The sequence below is a fragment of the Anomalospiza imberbis genome, chromosome 5, assembly GCF_031753505.1.
Source record: "Anomalospiza imberbis isolate Cuckoo-Finch-1a 21T00152 chromosome 5, ASM3175350v1, whole genome shotgun sequence".
Lineage (NCBI taxonomy): Eukaryota > Metazoa > Chordata > Aves > Passeriformes > Viduidae > Anomalospiza > Anomalospiza imberbis.
Window position 1 is genome coordinate 72,131,986 of NC_089685.1, and position 17,303 is coordinate 72,149,288.

General features: G+C 43.2%; 2 protein-coding genes across 2 annotated transcripts in view; one reads left to right on the forward strand and one right to left on the reverse strand.

Moving 5' to 3' along the window:
• CALD1 (caldesmon 1) overlaps positions 1 to 17,303 on the reverse strand; it is a 311,531-nt gene that overhangs the window by 155,447 nt on the left and 138,781 nt on the right. The gene's annotated exons all lie outside the window — the stretch shown is intronic.
• LOC137474891 (aldo-keto reductase family 1 member B1-like) lies at positions 9,327 to 17,203 on the forward strand. Its single transcript, XM_068191958.1, has 10 exons — positions 9,327 to 9,475; positions 10,160 to 10,327; positions 11,335 to 11,451; positions 12,103 to 12,180; positions 12,641 to 12,763; positions 13,968 to 14,074; positions 14,263 to 14,344; positions 15,369 to 15,452; positions 16,302 to 16,384; positions 16,711 to 17,203. Exons 1-10 carry the CDS (start codon positions 9,407 to 9,409, stop codon positions 16,751 to 16,753), a joined length of 954 nt encoding a protein of 317 aa, XP_068048059.1. The 5' UTR covers positions 9,327 to 9,406; the 3' UTR covers positions 16,754 to 17,203.

The following is a 17,303-nucleotide window of genomic DNA, read 5'->3' on the forward strand; positions in this document are numbered from 1 at the left end:
GCAGGTCAATGCAAAAGAAGCTTTTGTTACAGCCAAAAAAACTAATGAGACTTGCTTAAAAAGAACCCCACAAAGAACTTAGAGCAAATACAGAGACCTAAATTTAAGTGCACATTCACTCCTACACAAAGGCTAATCATGTAAATCCCATCAATCTGAAAGGCTGCTGTACCTCCAACCTCCAAGGGCTGTAACCCAGCCCTTTCCCAGCTGGTATGAAGACTGTGAATTAAAAACAAAACACAAATTAACAGAAATAAACAAACCAAAAAAAAAATCCTTGTTATGAAACATGGAAAGTTGGACCAGTTAGACAAGTTTTATCACCACACACTAACAACTTTCTCACCCCTCCCTTGACAGGTATTGTAAGTTTGAGGGATTATTTCCCTAATAATACTGCTCTAATTGAGTGGCAGTGAAGCATTTGTTTAGATTTGCAGAACAGAATGGCTTTCTTTGAAAGCAGAAAAGCTTATCCCAGAAACCCCTACACTTCAAAAGCAGGCTTTTTGCCTGAACGTTGCTGTCATACTTTCTCCCATTGAAGACCTCTGCTAAACCACTGAAAATAAATGAAGTGAAATAATAATAATGTCTCAGATATCTTGTTCTGTTATTCTAGATACTGCTGAAATCAGGTGAAAATAAAATGTGTAACCAAAGCCATGTAGTTTATAATTTACCTCCACTGTTTTCATGATATGAAAGAAACCACTTAAAGCTGGAAGCAAGAATTCCATCAGAAACTGTGAGCCAGAAGAAATACCCAGATTAAAATCAAACAGAAAGCAGAAAAACAGAGATGATGAAGAGGAAAGCATCCTATTAGGGAAAAAGAGAAGATGACAAGGGACCAAATTGCACTAGGCTAGAGGGAATTGCTGAGCACTAGGTTCAGCTGTTGAAGAATAAAACACTTCTGCCAATTAAATGGCAACAGCCCTAATTTCAGTAATAAATGCTTTTATCTTCATTTTTGTTACAATTACATTTCTAGAGAGGATCTTGGTGCTGATGATGTGTTGCTACAAGTTACCAGAGAAGCAAAATGCACCAGGAGGATGAAATAATTCTGCTGCTTCTAAGCAATGTGGAGATTTTGCACCCTCTGCAGGTTCAGGAAGATATGAAGAACCTAGAAATATACCCATCCTGTAGTAAAATACATTTTATCATCTATTTATCAGTGCTGCATTGCTGTGGCAATGTCCTTTAAGACATCCCTGAGTGCTGTCCTTCCCAAACCAAGCCACACAGGATATTTCCTTTTCCCCGCATGCTTTGATCCTAGCTCAGAGCACTGCCCGGCCAGCTGGGTTCAGGGCACTTGCAGTGCCCACGAGCCTTCTTCGGACAATGTTCTTTTCTTCCCTTCTTGGAAATATTAGAAGGAAGGGGTTTTAAATGACCAAAGCCTTTGGTACACATAGCCTCCCCTAAACATGATGCCCTTTTACTCCACTGCTTATTGGCTTTTTCTTCATGTACTAGTTCAGATACTTTGTGCTTCTCTGCAGGAGACACTTTCGACCACACACAGACTGAAAAAACAGCAGCCATTACACAATTCCTTGAAGAAACAAGATGATTTCAGGTAAAGCACACCTTTTTCCAGTGTCACTTAGGAGAAAAAAAAAAAAAAAAGAAGAGAGGGCAATTTTTAAAGTTAATATATATCAATTTAATAATGTAATGAAAGTTCACTGCATAAAAATCATCTAACCTAATACACTGCCACAAAATATCAATATAAATAGATATAAGCAATTCAATCAATAGACTTTGAACTTTATTTCCTCAAAAGCAAGTAATCCTCTAAAATATTAAAAGATAAAAATCTTGACAGCACCTGAGGAAAAAAAAGGAAAATAAATAACACTGTATTTAAGATGAAAGTGAGCTTGATGGATTTGGTAAAGCCAGTTATATATTACTGTGCACCTTTATCTGATACAGCTGCTCTAGTACATGTCCCACTGCAGCAAATACAAACAAAGCCAGCAACTGATGATTAAAATTTGTGATGAAAAGACATATTGGACTAGTCTCAAGTATATTCCAGGGAAAGACTGTATACCACTTTTCCTGATGATTTCAATGTGTGTTTGAGGCAGACAGCTGCTTTCCATTGCTTTTGAAACCTCCACTGACGTCAATAAGAAAACAATGTCAGCAAAAGATCTATGATAAAATGAGCTTTAAGAGCAACTGTGCTTTTGCTTATTTATTTTTAAAGTACTTTGTTGCTTCCAGTGGGACTCAGATGAAAAACACATTTACATTTAAGAGTATGACTCCGCTGTTTTTCCTGCCTCTCTCCCTTCTGGATCCCTCATTTCTCATGAAATGAGAAATGTCTAATTTCACACCCTGCACCTCCTACACAGAAGCCATTCCTAAGTCTTCCCCTGGTTTCCCCACCAGTTACAATTTCACTTTCCTTCCAATTTACTAAAGATCAGCAATGAATTTGTTCTCCTAAAGCATTGTTATCAGGTTTTATAGAATATCAGCCTAAGGAAGAACTAAGAAAATTTAGAAAAGAATACGCACTAGGTTTAAACATTGTAATTTAATTTTCACAATCAAAAGACCTACAAGAATAGTACTTTCTTATTAAAAGTCCACAGCTGACATCCAGATAACGCTAATATTCTGTGGGGGGTAACATAAATACATTAGGAAAGGTGGAACATATCTCCAGCTAAAGAAATCGCTTTAAGATCAAGAACAAATTATGTCAAAATGGAAGGATGAATGGCAGTATGTTCTGCCCACAATCTAGGGAAAGGTCGGGCCTGACATCGTCATCCTTTTATAACAGCAGACAGTTTTTCAAGCTTTCTTATAGTTATAACAGTGAAAAGAAGGGGAAAAAACCCGTATTTTTTTTTCCCTTTTTACTTAAAACATGGTTAAGTTGGCTGTTTTTCCTAAAGGTATTTAAAAGGTGCACTCTTTGTAACAGGATTGTTAGCATAGTCTAGCTTTGCTGATAATTTGATTTTCTGAACAGAAGAAAATAAAATTGTCGCTCTACCTGCCCTGAACTGGTTTCAGCACATGGTTGTCTTCTCTCACCAAAGAAGATGCAAAATTCCATTTGGAAACTGATCAGCAGACAGTTACAGAACCCCTCCTTTTTACCCCTGTGCACCAACCATACTGAAAACTCTGCTGTAAGATACAAGTAGATAAAAGACAGAAAAAAAATTGAACTTGGAGTGTAGCAGTGTAATAAAAACAAACAACTCTGTTTACATAAATGTGGTTACTTGCCATTTCCACATGTGTGAGTCAGGCCAGGCAGCTGGGACAGCCACAAACTCAGAACTAAAACACAAAGAGAGCATTAATTTCTGTCACTTCACCCAGCGAGGGATGCCGGAAGCAGCACCTGGGCAGAGGCACAAGACAAAAAGAAAAAAAGACAAAAAGAAAAAAAGACAAAAAGGCAAAAAGGCAGAGGCACTGTTAAACTCCGTCCACGCTGGAGGATCACTAGCCTGCTCTTCACATGGGTTTATCAAGAGTTATTCCCACCTGAGCATATTCACAAAAGTATATTTTCAGCTCAGCCCTCCCAACATTGACATGCCTCCTTCTTGACACAAGAGCACCTATTTTAATAAGGCCATTAAATAAAAGGCTGACGATTCTCTTGTAGCAGCAATGACAACAGTGAGCCACCATCCACCCCATTTAAAAATCAGCTATTCCCAGTAAGTAAACGTAAATATCTTCTCAGGGAGTCAGCTGGACGCCACCCTGGCGTATCTGTTTGTTCACATCCAGAAACAAGGGCCTCTATCAGCACTTCAGAGTGCAGAGAGCTGGACTGCTGCCAGACCAGTACATTCCCTCATCCACCACAACTTTCCTGCACTCTTCTCCGTGAGCAGCCACCCGCTTCCTTTGTACAGCCAATCTCAGGTGATCTAAGCTGTCAACATTCTTATCTGGATCAAAGGCGTTGTCTCAGCTCTTTTCAAAAAACTGCAATGGAGGAGATCCAAGATTCAGAGGAGGAAAGGAAGAGGGGAAAGGTCCTAAAAGAAAGGAATAGGCAGCAGACTGTAGAACTGGTGAACTGGAGAAAGCCCTTACAGGATTTAACTCAAGGCTCTTCTGAACACAGAGTGTGTGCTTATGGACGGGGCAAATGAATGTGTTAGGCTGCTTAAAGAATCACTGTCAAAGGTATTAGTGAAAGCAGGCTTTAACTTAAAATTGTAAAGATGTAATTTAACAGAGTTCAGTGGCAAGATTACTCCATCACTTACTACACAGGTGAAGCATACAAAGGAAAATTGCATTAGAATCAGTTCAGAATACTTTACATGGGGACCAGGGATGCAAAATGTAAAGGTGCAAAGGGTAGTGGTGCAAAATGGTAAGGTGCAAAAGGACTTAACAATACTTAGTCATTGACTAATTTAATATTTATGAAGTGATTAAATAGGATTCATTACAATTACTAGAATGACCTAGTTACAGATTCAAGATAGCACCACTGCTGTTGTACTGGAGAGGGTGTTTGAATGCATTCACATGCATGCATAAACAGAGATACCTGTATCTATCTGTACAAAGGCACCTGTTAAAAATTCCCCTCGAGTGCAGTGGAATACTCACATTTGATGCCTCTGCATCTCTCAGTGGGTGGAGGAATGGAGTTATCAGCCCAGGCCCTGTCATCAGCTTCTGGCAACAGCCCTCCAAGGATCACAAACTTGAGGTTTATGAGCTCTGAGAGGAATCCCACTCACAGCGAGGTGCTGGCACAGCCCACTGTGGTCCAGGAGAGCTCAAAAGGCCTCACTTAGGACCTAACAGGAATCCCAAAGGTTGTAGAGCAGCCCCAAGGAGAGGGGAGCAAATGCACCACCATACTGGAGAAACAGGACATAGCTTGGGATTCAGTGGACACAGCTCTGGTGATTTTTTCCAATGAATTTCTAACCCTGCTCTCAGAGTTTTGGTGAAAAGTTTCACTTCAGTGTTATTAAAATTGGTGTCCTACAACCACTCCAAAGGCAGGTGCTGCAGGGAAATGATTTCAGTAAGTACAGGAAATCCACGGCTTGCTGATAAATTTGGGCACTGTCCATTGCACTCACCGAGGGGGTTCACTGCTGATGTACCACTTCCTGCTGACATCGTCAGATCCACGAGCGTGACGTTGTTCAAATAAGACTGACAGAAGTAGATCTGTCTCAGTAAGAGCAGAGCTCTCCTGCTCTAAGTTACTGGGGCTTGTTTACTTGTGCTTTTAGAGACAGGCTGAGAGCATGCACCAATTCACAAACACGCTGCAGACTGTGACAGGGTAAAGCATAAAAGGGAAAAATTTGGGTGCCACAGGCATCCCACAAGACGACCCCCTACAAAATGGTCATGTCCTGCACAGTGCCAGCTACACTTTGCACAGCACTGCCACGTTTACCCTTCCCACACCAACAGGCTGCAGTTTGGGGTGCACAGGGCTGGGTGCCCCATGAGGGCTGCCCAGGGCATGACAGGGAGGTGACTCAGCCAAAGCACAGGGAATGAATGAATGAATGAATGAATGAATGAATGAATGAATGAATGGATTAAATCCTCCCTCCTGTTAGGAGAGACTGAGAGAGCTGAGGATGCTTAGTCTGGAGAGCAGAAGGTTCAAGGTGGGGGGTCTTGTCAATGTACCTAAATAAATACCTGAAGGGAAGGGGCAAAGAGGACAGAGCCAGGCTCTTCTCAGTGGTGCCCAGTGCCAGGACGAGAGTCAACGGGCACAAAGTGAGACAGAGGAAGGTCTCTCTACCATTACAAAACATTTTTCCACTCCAAAGGTGACTGAGCATTGGCACAATTTGCCCAGAGATGTTGTGGTGTCTCCATCTGGACACAGCTCTGAGCAACCTGCTCTCAGTGGCCCTGTTTGAGCAGGGAAGAGGTTCAAGATGAATTCTAGAGGTCCCTTCCCATCTCACCATTCTGTGATTCTGTGCTATGTCTCAATCTTCACCCATTGCATATCCTGAAAAGGTGTCCAGTAGGCCTTTAGATTCACATGAAAAAAACCCAAGTTTTCGTAAAATATAAATAGCAATACTTACCTTAACAGTTCAATAAAATGTTCAATAACATTTGTTGTTTCACTGCTGTTGCAATCAATACATTGCAATGTTTTGTCAGCTATGCAGGAGTGACAGGCTCCTCAGCATTAGTACAGGACAATAATGCAAATTGTTTCCACAGGGAACCCTATCAGCCAGGTTGACTCATGTTGAGACTTCCTACCTAAAAACTTTCATCTCTAACAGTTGGACCTGATGGCCTTGGAGATCTTCTCCAACCTTTATGGTTCTATGATTCTGTCTAGACCAAACACTCCCATTGGACCACCCACATAAGAGATTTTCCTCTTTTTGCAATTCAGCAAAATCTGGTCACAAAGGAGCACCATTAGCCTCTAGAAAGTCACTCCAAAGGAGGGACAGCTCCAAATCAGACACTAGTAAATTTCCAGTCAGGTGGTAGTGACCTATGGGCATGATTGGCAAGGTTGTGGACAAGTCACCACCTGCACCTGCAGGCTCTGATTCATTCAAGATCACGGCAGGGTGCCCGAGGGAGTCGCCAGCCTCTGCAGGGAGTGAAATCACCACGACTCAGCTAAAAAGTTGAGGTGAACGGGCCCCGGTCACCACCCACACTGCATCCAGCAAATAACAGCAGTTAAAAAATAAGTAAAGCCTTTTAAGCCCTCATCAAGTCAGGTTTTACATGGCTTTGAATGATGAGTTGACTTCCTCCATGCAGATAAAGAAGTCAGAACAAAAATGTTGGAACAGAAAAGCCTGTACATGTAACAGAGTCCTTCCAGCAGTTCTCCTCTGCCAGCCCATGCTGTGGCTGAGTTGCCAAAATCTCCCCCTGCTCCTCCCTGGCCTGAGGGAAGTTCACTCCAAAATCATTCATGTCTTCAAATAAAGATTTATAAGGAGGAAAATTGTTCATGACTCTGTTAAACAAATGGGTAAAAAAAAAAAAAAGAAAAAAAAAGGCAATTATGTGGGGTTTATACCTGTCAGACCAAGATTTATTGCAATTAAAGCAATAAATAGCAATTAATAGCTCGATCTCAGCATTTTAGCATTATCTGTACATAATTTTAGTCAGTTCCTATTGCTGTAGCACCCAAGTGCCTTTAATAAAAATATAAGGAATATGGATATGACATAGGCTTGGTATAAAATCTTTTCAGTGTAATTGGAGATCAGTGTAAGAAGAATAGTGTGGCCCTTTCTGGCCTCAAAAACAATGTGCCATTACTAAATTTATAAAATCTCAACAGACTTTTCTCTTTTCTTTCTTTTTTTTTTTTTTTTAATTCATCTTTCTTTTCTGTCAAATTCATCACATCTCACACTGTAGCTTTGTCTTTTTCTTGTTTTGGGTGGGGTTTTTAATGTGTATGTTTTTTTTCATATTTGTTTTCAGTAGAAGACAACGCCTCTTGCCTCTGTAGTTTGACCATACTGGAATTATCAGCCACTTTGAAAAATCTGATTCTGTGCTTCTCTGTCTCTTCTTCCTATCATTTCGGGTTTTTTTTTCCCATTCTGGAAAGTGTGATGACATCCAAGGCAACACAAAGATGACAATAAAGCTTGGTTAAGCCAACGGCTTAGAAACCAGGCCAAGGAAACCAGGAAGAGATTTTGTTTATATTTAAACCAAGAACATGCATTTGCTAGCCAACTGAAAACACTGTCCCATAGAAGCAGTTTAAATAATGAAAATGCACATCAATTTTAACAAACATCACAGTTAGTGGCTCAATAATTCATGGTTGCTTCTATATTTTGGTAGGCAAACATTAAAATCTAAGTGTAAAATATTTAATTCGCGCTTACGCTGTAGAAGTCACAAGATGACACCAGTGGAACTTCCACAGCATTTAAATTGGTGGTCAGGGATTAGCAATGAGCAAGTGGGAGTTTATAGCAATATAAGGAAAAGGAAAAAAGTAGATCCAAGCAGCAAAGCATCGCTGCTGTGATAACTAAACACAAAGTCTCAGTGACAGGTGAGATGCCTGAGGTAGGGTGTTGAACTTAACATCAGCTTCATGGTGTGGAGCATCTTTTCTTCCAGACAGCTGCCAGCTAAGCAGCCCAGTCCCTCCAGGCTCTGGCTCTTGATTTCTCAGGCACTGCACTTGTACAGAGTCTCCTGCCACCTTTAAATATCACTTTTTGTGGAAGAGGTTTTACAGGGACTTCTGTGAGCCAGAGAGAAGTTTGATCAGAGGATCCATGTTTACCCCTGAAAGAATTTCCTACCAATGTCATTGGCATAGAAACCAAGAAAGAAAGAAGGACAAATAAGAGAAACCTGCAGCTGCCTGTTCCAATGAGCACTTTGTTTGTCTTTCCTGACCAATGGGTAAAGTGTAAACCTCTGAGTTTTGTAAGAATGCATAAAAAGCATGCATGCTAGAATAAAAACGGGTTTGAAGCCTTCTGAAAATGGAGAGTTGCTTTGTACTGTGACTGTCTCAACTACGACAACTCTTCACCCTATGCAAAAAGCAGGGGGGTTATTTGGACTAAAGCACCCCATTAATTTGTGATCACCCCAAACCGTAATCCCAAATCCCTTGTGCAGCATCTGACACCCTACCAGCGCTGGCTGAAGTTTTAACTGGGGGCCAGGGAAGAGATTCCTTCACACAGACTGATGGTCCAGCAGGGAGCCCACCCCTCTGCAAACACAGGGAACGCAGAAATGAGCTAAAAGGTAAGGCCACGTTCCCTTTTACTGAATTCCTCTCTGAACAACAGGCGAGCCTAATATTTTTGAGGAAAAATATGCAAAATTCAGTCCATTTGCCACCACTGGAGAAAATCCTCCAATGGGCACCCGTTGCCTCGGGCAGAAATTCTCCTGGCAGCCAACAGGCTCTGTCAGCTGCGGTACCATAGAATGAGTGGGCTGGAAAGGACTCCAAAGTCATCGAGTCTCCAGCACCCCCACGTGTGCCGCCAACCCACGTCCCCAGGTGCCACATCCACAGACCTCCTGAGAGCTTCCAGGGGTGGCGCTGCCACCGCAGCCCAGCAGAACGCGTGCAGAGCGCCAGGCCGGCTGCTGAGGCATGTGCTCCCGGTTGGCTCCTTCCCACCAAACGCCGGGACGAGTGCAGAGCGCCAGGCCGGCTGCTGAGGCATGTGCTCCCGGTTGGCTCCTTCCCACCAAACGCCGGGACGAGCACCGAGCCCGCCCGCAGCCCCACGCCGGCGGCGCCCCGTGTGCGCCGCCCGTGACGAGGCGGGGCCGGGCCGGCTGCGATCCTTATAGCGGCCTCGGGAGCGGGCTCCGAGCGACGGACGGACCGACGGACAGCGGCGGCATGGCCATCCCCTGCGTGGAGCTCAGCAACGGGATGAAGATACCCGCCCTGGGGCTGGGCACCTGGCAGGTACCGGCGCCGGAGGAAGGCAGGCAGGGTGGGGATCCGGCGGAGATGCCGAGGTGCGAAATAAAGTTCAAAACAGCAAAACGGAGAAGGAACCACCCCTCTAAAAGCGGGATCCGTGCCCTGCGTCCAGGATGCGGCCGATGGCGGCCGCTTGTGTAACCGGGCGGGATGCCAGGTGCGGGGGGCCGAGGGGAGCAACAGGCAAGGGGGAAAAGGCAAAAAAATATATAAATTAGGGGCTGGAGAAGGTGGAAGGAGGCACAGAATAGAAGAGGGTAAGCGAAAGAAACCGACCAAAAAGAGCGAGCGGCTGCGGCTCGCAGCCCCGGCATGGGACGCGGTCCCGGGGGTCTGGGCACGGACCCGCCCTGGCGGGGAGGATTTGGGGAAGGTGAAGCGGCGAAAGCCCTTGGGCAGCACAGGGAGCAAAGAGGGGCCATGGCAGTGGAGACTGCGCTGCTGGCCGCGGCAGAGCTGGAAGCCTTGCAGAAGCTCCTTTCTGCTCTGTGCCCGTCCCCTGCAGAAATGCCGCTGTGCCTGGAAACTCCGCCGGGTTTCAGAGAAAGGCGGGTGATGAGCAAACTCCAGGAGCAGCGGGAGAGGGGGACTGTGTGCAGCTGTCACAGCGCCGAGACCTGGCCGGGGACACGGCAGAGCTCATGGTTGGCTTCTCTTTGCTTTCAGGCTCCTCCGGGGAAGGTGGAAGAGGTGGTGAAGTTTGCTATTGACGCCGGCTACCGCCACTTCGACTGTGCCTATTTCTACCAGAATGAAAACGAAATAGGGAATGCAGTCCAGCAGAGGATCAAGGAGGGCGCTGTGAAACGGGAAGACCTCTTCATTGTTACTAAGGTACAAGGATGCAAGATTATTGGGGGGGCATTTAGCTTTTCTTGCAGAGAAACCCTTGTTATACCTGTGAAGTAACACAGGGACCTGTTCCCTTCTCTGATGTTCACTTCATGGTTTTCTTGTTGTGTCTTCAAAGTCCCATCCTGTATTTGCAATTTGGACTCGGCTTTATCAGGAACTGCTGGTAACTTAGGAAAGATATCACAGCTATTGCTGATCTAATAATTTCCTGACAAAGTCAATTGTACTGGATGTTCAGTTGGACACACTCAAGAAAGATGGGGAGGGGGGGAAAAAGCAAGACAATTGTTTGGATTCATCAGCAAGATATTTGAAAACTCTATCATGTACAAATGGTAATCCTGAAAGGGAACAGAAATCAAAGTATTTTATAGTTGTTTTCTTCATTCCTTATCTCATCCACTTGTCCCAGACATGCTCCTTAATAAAAAGAACAGTTCAACTAATAAATTTATCACTTGGGATTTTCAACAGGAAAACCAGATCACTTTGAATTTAACTAAAATTTTCCACATTAAGCTTTGTTTTTGTTACAGAATGTGGTTTAATTTAACAATACTTGTTCTTCTATTTAAACAATTTGGATTTTGATTTCAAAAATGAAGTAAGATTTATAACTGTCCTCAATGTGGACAGTTAAAAGGGACAGAAAGAAGGTACCTATGAGCTGCTCAATGGTCAAAATTTAGGCTGAAAAAAATAATTGTATCACTAACAGCTTTGCTGTGTCAGATGCACTTGCCAGATTGTTACATTTATATCTGAGAATATCTACTCATCAGTGGGAATCCTGACTCCCCCTTCATGACAGCCTTGTGGTATGTTTGTCCTGCCTTAACAGTGAATTGTTACATCCTCATCTTCAGCATGTACTGACTTAGGTGGGGAGGGAGTTTTCCTCCCAGACCTCCAAATGAGAAGCTTCTGTCCCCTGGTTGGCCCTTGGGAGCTGTAAAGTGACAGTCAGGCTTGGTCTCTTCCCACAGCTGTGGAACACGTTCCATGAAAAGTCCCTGGTTAAGGAAGGACTCAAGAAGAGCCTTGCTGCACTCCAGCTGGACTACCTCGACCTCTACCTGATGCACTACCCGATGGGATTCAAGGTAGTCCTGCTCTCAACACCTTTCCTCTTTACCTGCCCAGGAACATGCTGCATTCTCTCATCTTTGCTGTGACCACCTTCATCACACAGCTGGGATATGGGGTTCATTTGGCCCTTCCCTGATCCCGGTGCTAGCAAGAATTTGGTCACTAAAGCAGTGGTGTTTTAGCAGAGGGATCTGGCTTTTCATGCCTTTTGGAATGAGGTGTAGGTGTGAGCCCCTCAGGTCTTCTGGTAACCAGCACAGGATGATGGTTACAACAGGGGTATCTAGGTTTTTGGAGATGTTGGCTTGGCCTGAAGTAACCAGCAGTGGAAAATGAGGCATAGCACAGAAGGAATGTGTTTCTTCCCCCAGTCTACATAAGAATCTAAAATAAAGGGGCTGGGGAGTGTCAGTTCCCTCCTCTCCAGGTCTGCCAAAGTTACGTAATTATTACTAATCCCCACACTCTTTGCATGCAGGGACTGATTTTGCAAAATACAGCCCTCATCCAAAAAAGAATACTAATGGACAAGCACAATTTTTAGTTATGCAATATGTTTAAACAACCTGCTAACTTGCGGCCTGTAAATGCAGTCCAAAGTGCCAGCACGCTGTAGGAAATTCAACGCTCACAAAGTCTGTATATTATGTGCCTTGATTTAACAGGCTGGTGAAGAGCTGCATCCTCTGGATGACAAGGGTCACAGTATACCCAGTGACACAGATTTTCTGGACACGTGGGAGGTAAGTCAGTATTTGCTCTTCAGAGCAAGTATCAGCACTGAAGATAGAGTAGAGATCTGTGTGCAAAATGAAATTGAGGGATATGTTTGGGTATGAAGGACAGCCACAGAAAATTGTATTTCAACCTGCTAGTGTCTCTTGTTTTGGGGAGCAAGAAGGGAATGTTTTCAGTAAGGCTGAAGAGAAGGAAGCTATCAACACTGTAGGTGCTCTTCCTAAAATATTTGGATACACAAAAAGGTAGAACCAGCCCTTCAGATTAATCTAGGTGTGGCTGTTAATTTACTGGGTGTGCATACAGTTAGGATTCTATTTTCTTTCGTTAACTGAAATACCTTTATGTAATCTAATCTAGCATGAGTTGTTTGTTCATTTGCCACAAGCTTGAGAGAAATAAAATAATGTAGTTTGACAGCAATACCACCAACTCACACCCACCTTGGTTGTCCTCACTCGTTAGGTTATGGAGGAGCTGGTGGACTCTGGCCTGGTAAAAGCCATTGGTGTCTCCAACTTTAACCATGAGCAGATTGAAAGAATCTTGAACAAGCCAGGACTGAAGCACAAGCCTGTAATGAACCAGGTGAGAATTTTTTTTCCATTCCTCAGATAACCTTGCAGTCTGGAATCATAGAATGGATTAGAATTGGAAGGTACTTTAAGGATTGTCTAGATCCCCTCCCCATGAGGCTGGAACATTCCAATTAGAAGTATTCCTCAATATATTTAGAATGTATGTGTGTGTATATAATCAGAGTACACCTAAATTCATATAATATGTATTACACATGTTCTATATAAATAATATATATTTAGAGTAATCTTAAATATATTCAGCAAAATCCCCACTGGGAGTTTCTGCACCAGCATGGGACTATACAGGGCTGCACAGGACTTACTCATTTTTTCAACATAAAATAAACCACTCAACTTCATTACAGAAAGGAGGTTGAAGAGTACAATCACATAACACATTCTCACCACGTACCTCATGAACATAATCATAAGACAGCAGCAGCTTTGGGATCTTCTGATTTTCTTCCATTTCCAAAATTCTTTGCATGCAGCTGAGGGTGCTGAATGCCCATCTCTTCCAGATGAGGAATATCCAGGGAAATCCCCACACTAGCTCGGGTGTAAGTTAACTACTGTACACGTTTTTCATGTCACCATGCCTGGTAGTGAAGCTCCAGTGTTCAGAGACAGCTGGGTATGTGCACAGGGCCACGTGAAGCAGTACAGACACAGCCCTGTGGTCATGCCATGCCTTGTGGCAGCTGAGCAGCATCCCCATGGGAGCTCCTGTTGCTTTCAGGATATCTTATCCAAACATCTATTTGCAACATGAACTTGCTTCCTTAGGTTAGCTCAGATCATCTCCCCAAGCTTCTCCAGGAATGAGTGGTTCCTTGAGGCAAGGAGAGGCTTCGTGCCCCAGAACAGAAAATAAACTTGAGGCACTCTGAGCTGCCCCTCTGACGATGCAATCCTGCCCTGCAGTAGTCCAGGAAGGCTCATTTCCCAGATTCCACACAGATAACACTTTCACTCTTCTCATCTGTTTTTTTTTTTGCTTTCTATGGGTAATATGTAGCATGAGAAAGCTCTTTTCTCTGCTAGGCCTCTAGATACTGCTGCGACATTAACAACTTTTTCATAAAATAGATTTGAATCATGATACTGGAAGTCAAGTCTTCCTATTTTCTTTGACTCAGGAGGATTTAAAGCGTAATGCTCTGCAGCTCAGCGAAGTCTGCCTCTTACCAAACATCCTTCTGTCCTTGCAGGTAGAATGTCATCCATACCTGACCCAGGAGAAGCTGGTCAAGTACTGTAAATCCAAAGGGCTTGCTGTGACAGCATACAGCCCTCTGGGCTCTCCTAACCGCCCATGGTAAGAGAGCACTGCAGCCTTTCTGTGCACCAAACACTGCAGCTGTCAAGATTATTATTATTATTATTATTAGAAGATCAGTTAAGTGATACAGTTAAAATGTCTCGATGCAGACTATGGCACATGATGCAAGGCTCCTACAGGGAAGCTATCACCTTTCTACTACCACCATCTCTGTTTTTTAACAGGGCTAAGCCAGGGGAACCCACGCTTATGGACGACCCCAGGATTAAAGACATTGCAGCTAGACATCATAAAAGCCCTGCCCAGGTAAATTGTCAGAGCAAACCATTCCTCTTCCTCAGATGTCTTACAGGCCAGTCCCAGCAGATGCTACTTTCTCTAGAGAGACATTATAATGGGGCTGAACTAGACTCTTCATTCTGCCCAAGTTCTTAAGCGCATTCATAAAAATTACCAGCTATTTTCAAGGAGGTCTTGAGTGCCAAGTTTTGGGTTGGACTGATCAGCAATGGTACGTGCTTACCTCAGGTGTTCACCTTCCTAAATTTTTATTCCTTCTTCCAGCTAAGTTATTCTTCAGAAGAGTCCTGTAATTTGGAGACATATTTGATTGCCTCCAATCTGCTTGTGTTCACAAAGAATTATTGAAAGCTGCTTGATTATTTAAGATATTTATTTTTTCTCTATTAGTTTGCTAGTCACACAAATTAGTTGTTGCCTGGGGTGTGCAGAAGCTGCACTTTCAAACAAAGCCACATGTTCATGTGCAATCAAAGATAATCATATTTTAAGACAGGCAGAGCAGGATGAAAACATTGTATGCAACAGTTGGTTTTGTTTTTGGTTTTTTTTTTTTTTTTTTTTTTTTTTTTTTTTTTTTTTTGAGGGGGGAAGCTTTTACATTCTGTAAACATGATTTTTCTTTTATGGACTACCAAAAGCTGAACCTTTATGAGGTACTTACCTGTGAGCACAAAATAATCTGTAGTGCCATTATGCTCATTGAGTCTAAGCACTCACATAATACAAGCCAGAGCATCATAATTTATTTTCTCCCCTTGCTACTACCCTAAACAAACACAAAACAAATCCTGCAAAAGCCACAATGTAGAAACAACATAGGCTAGAAAAAATTACATTTTGCCAGTCTTCTGTCAAATACATGAGCAAATCCTGGCATCTCAAACTCCTGTATGCAAAGTGGTAGTCATCCAAAGAGTGAAAAATAAATTGCAGATTAAAACAACAACAACAAAAAAAAATCCACAAAATGTGTTTGAATAGATTTCTTGGGACCTCAGTGTTCATGCTCCTCCCTGTTCTTTCCTAGGTCCTGATCCGCTTTCTGGTCCAGAGAGACATCATTGTCATTCCCAAGTCTGACAAACCCCACCGGGTTGTGGAAAACATGAAGGTGAAGATCCCTTGGGAAATGCTGCTGCCTGGTTTTGTGCAGGAGAGGCACCCACACCCGTAGCCCCTCTGTGTTTCCAGGCAGCACCTGAGGCACTGGAAGAGGGGTACAGAGATTTGGGCTCAGCACTGCCAAACCGTCTGGGGAAAAGCAGTTTGTTCCTGCTAGGAGAGAAATGGGCTACACCAGGGATGTCTGAGCTCTGCTGCTGCAGAAAGGGAGCCCCAGGTTTGGACTCGCCCTTGGGGAAAAGGTCAAGTCCTTAGGGTGTAAAGGAAGAAGCTGTGAACAAACAGCAAACCTGTTAGAGTTTGTCTCACTGCGAGGCTGTGGCTCCCCTTGGCAGTGAAATTCAGCTGGATAAATTTGCTCATAAGGTGTGGCACCTTATATAATACCTCTGTGTTGCTTTCAATCCATGGGTGAGAGGGTTTGGAGTTATTTTTCCTATGAACCTAGCAAGAACTCTTCAGATGAATAACTGTGAGGCAACTATTTGCAGTTGCTACCCAGTAGCCCTCTCTTGTGGCAGAAAATGTACCTCCAGTTCCAATACTTGTGACACATCCTGAGCACCTAAAGTCTTCTCTGTGTGCATCACAACACAAAAGTGCAGTGGTGTTGGGATTCAGCTGCCCATAAATGTAAGACCTTGCTATGAACAGCACCTCAGAAAGAAAAGGACTGTCTTGATGGCTTCAAGGGTTCTTATTTGCCTGAAAAATAAGAGGATTGCTTAATGCATTCCTACCTGAAGTCCGAAGTGCCTGAAGCACACTTAGGAGCTAACTACTCACAAACCTAACTAAAAAGAGGTGTTGTTTTTTTTTTTTTTCTCTTTACCTGTAGGTGTTTGACTTTGAACTGTCCAAAAAGGAAATGGATGTCATCCTCAGCTTTAACAGGAACTGGAGGGCAATTCCAGTGATGCCGTACGTCCCTTATTATCCTTACTATCCATTTGTCCTATTTCTGTCTGTATTTTCACTCCCCCTGTATTGAAAACATGCATGACCAAAACCAGGGAGAGCTCATACTTCAAACTTGAATGAGGCATGTCCTGGATCTTAAGAGGGACATGGATTTGGAGTGTTCCCTCCAGCATATTGGTGTTCCAGGGGCTTGCTCCAGGCCTGTGTTCAGTTCAATGACGGCTGCAGAACCCGAGTTCTGCAGTGGGGGAAGGAGACTGCAACAGGGAAATGCTGCTCAGGGTGCTTTCTGCACTGCTTGAATAACAAGGTCTTTCTCTTTTCAGAGCTGTCAACCACAAGGACTACCCATTCAAAGCAGAGTATTAAATGCAGGTGCAGGACCTCCATTTAACTCCTTCCAGATTAGATGTGCTCTGCAGCTTGATCTTCGTTACTTCATAATCGTTATGAGCAGTTACTTTTTCCTCCTTTTTTTTTTTTTAAGGAGGAGACCACTAGCTGATATAAGAATGCAGCAATAAGGGTGGGGTTTCTGTAAAGATGCTTAGCTGAAATCTGGTTTTGATTAGTAGTGAAAAGAAAATGTCTTTTGCTTTCCTTTTTATCCAGTCTTCCTTAATTAGAGACATGCTTACAAAAAAACAGGGATTTACATGGAGTTTTTTATATGTTACTTCCAGTGTGGTCAGTCATACCGGCTCATGAGTCACTGTCAAAGAATGCTCTAATTACATTGCTTTTTATATATTTGTGATTTTCATAGTGTATTTCTAATGCTTTAAAATTTTATATGAATAAAGTTTATTAGCCACAAAAGTTGATTGTAGTCCTTAAATTGTTTTATATAGTTTAGTATGTTTTTCTAAAGTCTGGGGTTTTACAAATTTTAATCCAGATAGAAATAAGTTTCTATCAT

Bases quoted from the DNA above. Each gene is read 5' to 3' on its own strand.
- LOC137474891 (XM_068191958.1), top strand. From the start codon at position 9,407: ATGGCCATCCCCTGCGTGGAGCTCAGCAACGGGATGAAGATACCCGCC. The intron at 10,328-11,334 runs GTACAAGGATGC...CTCTTCCCACAG, and splicing joins ACCTCTTCATTGTTACTAAG to CTGTGGAACACGTTCCATGA. The intron at 12,764-13,967 runs GTGAGAATTTTT...CTGTCCTTGCAG, and splicing joins ACAAGCCTGTAATGAACCAG to GTAGAATGTCATCCATACCT.